The following is a 10,690-nucleotide window of genomic DNA, read 5'->3' on the forward strand; positions in this document are numbered from 1 at the left end:
TATCAATGTTGTGCCCGCACGACTTTCACTTTTGAATGTCCAATGTCCAATGTCGTGCCAGCACAACATTCGATTTTGAATGTCCAATGTCGTATCTTTAGCTAACTTCACACAGCTAAGTTTGTGGAAAAATGACGTAGAAAACGAACTTTTGTACAAGTACACAAAAAAGCGCGTGCAACGTTGTTTACTGACGTCATAGTGCGCAGTAATTTTAAATAGCTAAAAATAGTCTTGCAAACATATATTTTTGATTGCGCTTTATTGAAATGGCATAATATATTTTTCATAAACCATAAAATAAAAGAAATAAAAAGTGGCGCGTTGTTGCGCGTGACTCCATGTAAGATGGGTTTTTCCAGCACTGGTCACATGACCGGAAACACACGTCCGGTATGCAAGAAACACTATTCAACAATTTGTTTCTTTTCAGGACTTAAGTTATCTAGCATCTGTGCTAAAAACGGCCTTGTTGCACCAATCGCCCATCGAAACCAAACAAAAATATTCATTTGTTTAGGAAATGATAATAGTCGTGGCAGGCAACAGCTAAAATTCCGAGCATTTAGTTATTATAGTTCACTTTAAATTGTATATACAAATAGTACACATTTTAACATTTTACAATAGAAATTCGTTCCCGCAATAATGAAGTTCGTTTCCAACCGTGAGATTACCGCGGCACGTCAGGACTATTATGACAGACAGACAGACAGACAGACAGACAGTTTATTTCGACTTGTACAATGTACATCGTCAACAACTCATAAGTTTATAATTATTAATGAACACTGTATAGGTTATAAAATTATAATATATGATTCATATCTTCAGGATTTGTGTAATTAGTTTTTAATGAAATTAATGTTGTATGTGTTGATTTGGTCTTCTTTTCCGACTGAAAACAAACAAGCAAAAAAAACACTATCAAATCTTGGGTAGAAACTGGTGCCAGTTACAAAATATATCCGGTGCCCAAATGTCTATACAACTGCTCATAAATGATAAAATTCGGAGCTTTGCTGTACCGACAAGTGAGGACTTTATTTCAACTTTTTATCCCAAAGAATATATACAAAAGCAGGAAATTAAATAATGCCTACTTCGATACCTTCTTTGAAAAGATAAACGTAATTATCAGGATGTATATAGCTGACAGTAGATACATATCAAGGTTTCTTTTACATGGTATTTGCTCTCAGAATCATAATCGCTGTTTTATTTGTATTCGTTCAGATGAATAAAAAGATATTGGGCTTTCATTTTTGTGTTTGTTTGTCGACAGTTAATGAAGTTGTTCTTTAGGTATCAAATCATAAACATAATTATAGCACTTTGCTGTTTGTTTCTCCGATATAAGCAAGACGGATAGATTCCGTATCGGTGCCGGATAGAAGCCGCAAATGAAAAATTTGGACGGAAAGAATCCGCTTTGCATCATCACCGTACTTCATATTATTATCGATCTGGCAATCATATTATTCATCGATGCGTGAATTCAAATATGGTATGCAGATGACTCGTGTAACGTTACAACAGCTAAACAATTGTATACAGTGTGATAACTATTCTCCAGAAACGTATGTTCCCTTTCGTATCTGAGAAAGGCTTGTCTTTTTTCCATATATCAAATATTGCACATTTATTTCGTCATTTCCTCGAACGACTAATGAACTAACGTATGTGTTACCTGAATATGTACTTACATTGTTAACATGGCATTTCAGGACGGGCGGCTTTCTACCCTTACGGATGTTATATTGGATAACATAATCATGTCAGCAGGAGCGTTCAGACGTCTCGTTAGATTTGTGATACAGTCGGGACATTATGTGAACTGTGTGTTATCGGGGTGTACAATAAAGCCTGAAGAGGACGTGCAACAGCTGCAGGTGGGGATGGAGAACCAGTCCGCTCTTCAGTTGGTTGCTCTACAGCCCGTCTCATCTGATTATAGAACAAACATTACATTGTATACTACTACCATTGCAGCAGGAGCGTTCAGACGTCTCGTTAGTATTGTGATGCAGTCGGGATGTTCTGTGAACTGTAAGTTATCGCGCTGTAAAATAGAACCTGAAGAGGACGTGAGACAGCTGCAGGTGGAGATGGAGAACCAGTCCGCTCTTCAGATGGTTGCTCTACAGCCCGTCACAGCTGACTATACACCACATATTACATTATGGCTATTGACCATGTCAGCAGAAGTGTTCAGACGTCTCGTTAGTAGTGTGATACAGTCGGGACGTTTTGTGAACTGTCAGTTATGGTGGTGTACAATAAAGCATGAAGAGGACGTGAGACAGCTGCAGGTGGAGATGGAGAACCATTCTGCCGTGAAACTTGTGAAGCCCTTTCAACTTAATATGCGCGGTAGATGGTCGGTTGAGTTTAAAGTAAACGTGAAAGGTAGGTGACATTCTCACAATTGCTTGATATATTTGAATGATGAACAGATCTAAACTAAAACTGGCTGAATGATGAACAGATCTAAACTGAAACTGGCTGAATGATGAAAAGATCTAAACTGAAACTGGCTATGATAATAAATATATTCTGCTAAAATTTAGATTTTCTTTTTAAAGTCATTTTTGTTTTTCTGCAAATCATTTCTATTTGGAGTTATCATGTTTGAAAACGAATCAAATTGATTTTATTGTTTAAAATTGTTTTGAATCAAATTATGATGTTTTTTATATACGTTTTGTACTAACTAAATAAGTATATTTTGTGTGCCAAAGTTGTAAATGTATGTATTTCATTAACGCGTATGAATTGCACGTACCAATCAATAATATTCCACCTTGTGTCCGTTCTATAATTAACTAATAATTTAATGCCAATTTCTCAAAACTTCCTAAGCTAAACAGGCTTGAGTATAGCCAATTAGTCAAAATACATATTTAAATATATTTTGATTAAAAAAGAAAGAAAAATGGCTCATTTTGAATATCATAAAGATAAATTATTATTTAACTGTATAAAATAGATAACGTATTTCAACCCCTTTTAATAAAACATCAGAAAATTGCTGCCACTGAAAATAAACGCTTATATGATGTATATATGTTAAGCTTTCATATGCAATACGTGATTTCCTTACGCTAGTTTCATGTTGTTGTGCATACATCATAGATTTCTTATATTCAGGTAATACGTTTCAAGTCATCAAAGTAACATCAATTTTACACGAGCGTTAAGCACGAGTTATTAGTCGGCGCCCAGAATATCTATAATTCCGGGCTTAAACTATTGTAACAATATTATTAACCATATTGTGCTTCGAGCATATGTAAACCAACCATAAAACAAAATATTATCATTGAAATAATAACCATTTTTGGTTATCTGCATGCACATATTTCTTCTAATTTCATTGCGCCGACTTGATGCTATGCATTATTTGTTTTCTTGTGTATACTTAAAGACACGAGGGTAATGGGTGCAGTAACTGTTTTTATCATACTGTCCGAAAAAAATGTCAAATAAATGACCTGTGTATAGTGGAAAAGCGCTCGAGTTTATCATAATGTAGGTTTTGCTCGGTTTTACTGGTTATTATGATCTATCCATATGGTACAAGTAGCATGAATGATTTATTAATCAACTTGATACCGTGATACATGAATACGGCCAAGCCAAATTGGTTTGTTCTATTTTTATATATTTAAAATATAGCTACATGAATCTGTTCCATTTTTTAGCCTCCACGGAACCGCAAGAGTTAGTCCAGGCTTTTCCGTCGGTAAGTGTCAGTGAATTGATTTTAACAACACATTCCTTGCTTGAACTTGAGAATAAAAATAGGAAAATAATTACCGGAAACAAGATATAGCATGTAATAAAAGTTTATTCACCTTTTTGCTAATAGTTTAAGGACTTTTTCTTTGCATTCTATTATTTTCATAAATTTGAAATATAACGGCATGCATCTGTTCCATTATTCAGCGTCAACGGAAACGGAAGAGTCCCTTCAGGCTTCCGGGGGAAACTCCCCTTGATCTGTCGGTAAGCGAAATATTTGTGCTTTATGATGATGATGATGTTGTTGTTATATTGTTGTTGTTTTTGAACAGCATGGTGGTGATGATTGTGGTAGTGATGATGATGATGATGATGATGATGATGATGATGATGATGATGATGATGATGATGATGATGATATGATGATGATGATGATGATGATGATGATGATGATGATAATGATGATGATGGTGGGGGTGTTGGTGCTGTTGTTGATGATGATGATGATTGATGATGATGATGATGATGATGATGATGATGATGATGATGATGATGATGATATGATGATGATATGATGATGATGATGATGATGATGATAATGATGATGATGGTGGGGGTGTTGTTTTTGTTGTTGATGATGATGATGATGATGATGATGATGATGATGATGATGATGATGATGATGATGATTGCATTTTCGGGTTAGAGTTTGAAAAGTGTTGTTTTATCACTTATGAGTTGAATTATTTATTATTAATATAAAATATTAAAGAATTACCTCTTGCGAGCATGTTCTCCATACGTATTGTCATTATCAATTGTGTGTTTCAATGCAGTTATTTTTGTTCCAGGTTCCGAAAAAGCTGAGCTGACGCGTTTTCAGGAAGCACGAAGGTTTTTTAAAGCTTTGGAAGCAAAAAATCAAAGTAAACCTAAAGTCTAAGGAACGATGTGTTTAATAGTTTTGTACAAGTTTATTTTCCGAAGTTTCTTAAAAAACGGTGTAAGTTGCTGATTTATGAGAAACAAATGTGTTGCTGGAAATGTTAACACTTCATGTCATTCTTTTCATTGCCTTATTGAAAAATAATGGTAAATATATCGTGATAAACTCACCGTTTGAATCCGTAAATTTATCTTAATGTGTTAACTGCTTTTCTCAGATAAGCTTGTTTCACACTAAAATATAGAAACGTATGCACAAATTGTTGGAAAGAAAAAGCAATGACGTAATGTTAGCTTAAATATCAATTGCTTAATATTTTGAATGGAGTTTAAGCTTTTCTTTCATGTTGTTTGCCTGTGGTTATTGAAAAATAACGATGACTTATATCACTGATTATCTCAAGTCCGATAAACTGTTATAAATTAAATGTTAACGCACACAGTGCTATGATGAAAAAACAACAATGACGTCATTCCCGGTATGACACCGTTTTGCTAACATTTGGCGATATTTTTAAAGTAAAGATAAAATAATTATTATTTCTCATAAAAGGTCAGCATTAAATAAAGAGACAGGGTGTGTTTTTCAGTGTAAGATTGTTATATAGTTCACCTCGTTCACAACAATGTAAATATTTTGGTTTTTGGTGTTCACTCAAGAAATATATAACTGTCGTACACTAAAAACAAACAAGTACCCTCTGTACGTCTTGTATGTCAAACTGATTCTAAAGTGTGTGGTTGCTGTATATAGATTTTGATCTGTTTGTTTAAGTCTTGCAAGTTAAAGCTGCACTCCCACAAATATACCGTTTTTACAACTTTTTTTTATTTTTTTGTCATGGAAAGACCAAACTTTTGCGTAAATATCTGCAAACCAATGATAAAAGATTGCTGACAAAAGATCAGATAGCAGATTTTCATATTTCTATTCGAAAATGAATGTTTTATAACTAACGTTTAAGAACAAATACATAAAACATCATTTTTTGAACTTAAATATAAAATTCTGCAATCTTATTTTTGTCAGCTTTCTTGTATAACAGGTTTCCACGCATTTTCGCAAAAATAGGCTCGTTCTAAGACTAAAAATAAAAAAAGCTGTCAAAACGTTCAATCTCTGAGAGTGCAGCTTTAAAGTGATATCAGGGTACTGTACAACTGTAAACATAGATTAATTTCTTAACATTGTCATAATGATTCTAAAGAGTGCTGTTGCTGAAAATAAAGTTTGATAGTGTTGTTGTATGCCTTGCAAGTTATAATGATTTCAGAGTAGATTATTACTGTAAATAAAGTTGAATTTCTAAACATTGTCATAATGATTCTAAAGAGTGCTGTTGCTGAATAGAGAGTTTGATAGTGTTGTTGTATGCCTTGCAAGTTATAATGATTTCAGAGTAAATTATTACTGTAAATAAAGTTGAATTTCTAAACATTGTCATAATGATTATAAAGAGTGCTGATTCTGTATGGAGAGTTTGATAGTGCTGTTATATGCCTTGCAAGTTATAGTGATTTCAGAGTTTATTATTTCTGTAAATATAGTTGCATTTCTAAACATTGTTATAATGATTTACTGTAAATAGAGTTGCCTTTCTTGACATTGTCATAACTATTCTAAAGTGTGTTGTTGCTGCATATTGAGTTCAGTCTGTTTAATGTGTTTTTTATGCCTTACAAGTTAAAGTGATTTCATTTTTTAATGTAAAAAGAGCTTGATACACATGCATGTTTTGTAAGTAAAAGTGGTTAGTTTTTAAAGGAACTCGTTCACATTTTTTTAAGTCCAAAAATCCAAACTAAATAGTTCTTGTAAAATGTCAACAAAATGCTAGTAACATAGATTCGACATCATCATAAGCATCATATAAGAGCTCTCTTGCTTATGTATACTTGCCATTGTCAAATATCTTAATATATTTTTCCGAAAAGCACTGGTACCACTGTTGAAAACTGAATTATTTTCGGCTTGTATTCACAAAAGTCTGCTCAAGTGAGTATCTACCAATGGCTGTTTTGTGTTTGTTCAACAAAGGAAGTCAAATAACTGAATTTCAAGTATGAGAAAATTGTTGCAAACATAAAAGCTGTGAGTGAGTCCCTTTAATAAACATTACTGCTGTTAAAATAGTTGTGATTGTGTAGATATATTTTGTACGGTATAGTGGTTTCAGAATACATATAAATATATATTGTCCGGTATAGTGGTTTCAGAATACATATAAATATATATTGTACGGTATAGTGGTTTCAGAATACATATAAATATATATTGTACGGTATAGTGGTTTCAGAATACATATAAATATATATTGTCCGGTATAGTGGTTTCAGAATACATATAAATATATATTGTCCGGTATAGTGGTTACAGAATACATATAAAGATATATTGTACGGTATAGTGATTTCAAAATACATTTAATGACTGTTAATATAGTTTCATTTGTATAAATGTGTTAATATGTGCATCCTATTTATTTGTCTGATAATTCTGCGTCTAGTTAATGTTTGAACTGTTTTGGCATCATACATTTATTCTAGAATTCATCGTCACTGTTAGTATACTTCCATTTGTTTTAATATTTCTTGTAAATAATGCCGATTCTAGAGTTCATCGTCACTGTTAGTATACTTCCATTTGTTTTAATCTGTCTTATAAATAATGCCGGTTCTAGAATTCATCGTCACTGTTAGTATACTTCCATTCGTTTTAATTTGTCTGGTAGATAATGCCGATTCTAGAGTTCATCGTCACTGTTAGTATACTTCCATTTGTTTTAATCTGTCTTGTAAATAATGCCGATTCTAGAGTTCATCGTCACTGTTAGTATACTTCCATTTGTTTTAATATTTCTTGTAAATAATGCCGATTCTAGAGTTCATCGTCACTGTTAGTATACTTCCATTTGTTTTAATCTGTCTTGTAAATAATGCCGATTCTAGAGTTCATCGTCACTGTTAGTATACTTCCATTTGTTTTAATATTTCTTGTAAATAATGCCGATTCTAGAGTTCATCGTCACTGTTAGTATACTTCCATTTGTTTTAATCTGTCTTATAAATAATGCCGATTCTAGAGTTCATCGTCACTGTTAGTATACTTCCATTCGTTTTAATTTGTCTGGTAGATAATGCCGATTCTAGAGTTCATCGTCACTGTTAGTATACTTCCATTTGTTTTAATCTGTCTTGTAAATAATGCCGATTCTAGAGTTCATCGTCACTGTTAGTATACTCCCATTTGTTTTAATCTGTCTTGTATATAATGCCGATTCTAGAGTTCATCGTCGCTGTTAGTATACTTTCATTTGTTTTAATCTGTCTTGTAAATAATGCCGATTCTAGAATTCATCGTCACTACAAATAAAGGGTTCTCTTGGGGTAAGGCTTGAAGCGTTTTCACGAGAAATAGTGTTAATCTTATTGTCATACAATATCATACGTGTTCAGGAAATGTGTTTATAAATGAGTCTTTAGCGAGTTTTTAGATATATTTCTTGAATGAACAGAATAAAAATGTGCGCTATTTGCTAACGAGTGTCCGATTATTATAATCATATGCTTTATAAACCGGTAACAATAAAAACAAAAGATAGCACTAATAACTTACTACATTCGACACTAATGATAAACTTCATTTGACTCTGATCACATTCTTCATTTGACACTAATGACATACTTCATTTGACAGTGTTGACATACAACATTTGTTACTGATGACATACTTCATTTGCAACTGATGACATACTTCATTTGACACTGATGACATGCTTCATTTGTCAGTGATAATTTACTTCATTTGTTACTGATGACATACTTCATTTGCAACTGATGACATACTTCATTTGACTCTGATCACATGCTTCATTTGACACTGATGACATGCTTCATTTGACTCTGATCACATGCTTCATTTGACACTGAGGACATGCTTCATTTGACAGTGTTGACATATAACATTTGTTACTGATGACATACTTCATTTCCAACTGATAACATACTTCATTTGACTCTGACCACATGCTTCATTTGACACTGATGACATGCTTCATTTGACAGTGTTGACATACAACATTTGTTACTGATGACATACTTCATTTAACACTGATGACATATTTCATTTAACACTGATGACATGCTACATTTAACACTGATGACACACTACATTTAACACTGATGACATACTACATTTAACACTGATGACATACTACATTTAACACTGATGACATACTACATTTAACACTGATGACATGCTACATTTAACACTGATGACACACTACATTTAACACTGATGACATAATACATTTTACACTGATGACATACTACATTTAACACTGATGACATACTACATTTAACACTGATGACATACTACATTTAACACTGATGACATACTACATTTTACACTGATGACATACTACATTTAACACTGATGACATACTACATTTAACACTGATGACATACTACATTTAACACTGATGACACACTACATTTAACACTGATGACATACTACATTTAACACTGATGCCATACTACATTTAACACTGATGAATACTTCATTTAACACTGATGACATACTGAATTTAACACTGAGGACATGCTACATTTAACACTGATGACACACTACATTTAACACTGATGACATACTACATTTAACACTGATGACATACTACATTTAACACTGATGACATACTACATTTAACACTGATGACATACTGAATTTAACACTGATGACATACTACATTTGCAACTGATGACATATTACATTTAACACTGATGACATACTACATTTAACACTGATGACATACTGAATTTAACACTGATGACATACTGAATTTAACACTGATGACATACTACATTTAGCACTGATGACATACTACATTTAACACTGATGCCATACTACATTTGACACTGATGCCATACTACATTTAACACTGATGCCATACTACATTTGACACTGATGCCATACTACATTTAACACTGATGACATACTACATTTAACACTGATGACATACTACATTTAACACTGATGCCATACTACATTTAACACTTATTATATACTTTATTTTACACAATTGCTTACTTCAATTGATTTCATCTCGTATTTATCGAAACGTTTTATTATTCCCTAGTCACGAAAATGGAAACTATAGGAAAATCATTGATTTAGCTTTACGAGTCTCCTCATGATTGATCGATAATTAAAATCTTATTCCATCAATGCACATGTACATTCATTTAGATGGCTAGAATGCATTGGTATTTGTACATATGTTATGGTTAGCATTGTTTTGCTTTTTTTCATGACAGTTCACATTTTCTTGTTAATCCCATTGTATACATGTATATATCCTGTATTTTATGCCCTAATTATATTCTGCTTGTCATTTTTCCGGTGTTTGTTTAACATATTGTACACCCCAGTAACATTTTGTTTATTATAGCATAACCATTTTATTTTGAAGAATGACTTTTAATGTTATTTATACATATATGAATTAGAAAAAAAGTGAATGATAAGAATGGTATTTTACGGTAAAATAGGAAATTTTGAAATGATAACCCATTTCCAGAACATCATTTTTATAGAGGTAAATGTAATTGAAAAACATTATTAATAAATAAGAAATGTGAATTTTGACGATTCAAGTTATTAAAACAAGCAGTATATATTGACAAAGACGGTACTTGTGGTATGCTACTAGTGTCTGCAATTTATAACCGTTTCCTATGTTAATAGTTATAATATTCAATTACTGAACTTAAATAGCACATGAAAGTAAGTTAATTGTGTCTGCATTGTTTTTGCTTTCCCATTGTAATTATTATAATGTTCATTTATTGAAATAAGTACATGGTACATAATCGTAAGTTAATGGTGTCTGAACTATATTTACTTCTCCCATGTTAATAATTATGATGTTAATTATGGAGCTAAGTAGACGGTACATGAACATAAGTTAATGGTGTCTGCACTTTATTTACTTTTCCCGTGTTA

General features: G+C 32.4%; 1 protein-coding gene across 1 annotated transcript; it reads left to right on the forward strand.

Moving 5' to 3' along the window:
* The first annotated feature begins 1,770 nt into the window (after positions 1-1,770).
* Positions 1,771-4,802, forward strand: LOC128205197 (uncharacterized). The gene is made up of 4 exons (XM_052906683.1): positions 1,771-2,409; positions 3,705-3,745; positions 3,949-4,008; positions 4,596-4,802. The coding sequence occupies exons 1-4, from the start codon at positions 1,776-1,778 to the stop codon at positions 4,614-4,616; spliced, it is 756 nt and encodes a 251-aa protein (XP_052762643.1). The 5' UTR covers positions 1,771-1,775; the 3' UTR covers positions 4,617-4,802.
* The last annotated feature ends 5,888 nt before the right edge of the window (positions 4,803-10,690 follow it).

The sequence above is a fragment of the Mya arenaria genome, chromosome 10, assembly GCF_026914265.1.
Source record: "Mya arenaria isolate MELC-2E11 chromosome 10, ASM2691426v1".
Classification (NCBI taxonomy): domain Eukaryota; kingdom Metazoa; phylum Mollusca; class Bivalvia; order Myida; family Myidae; genus Mya; species Mya arenaria.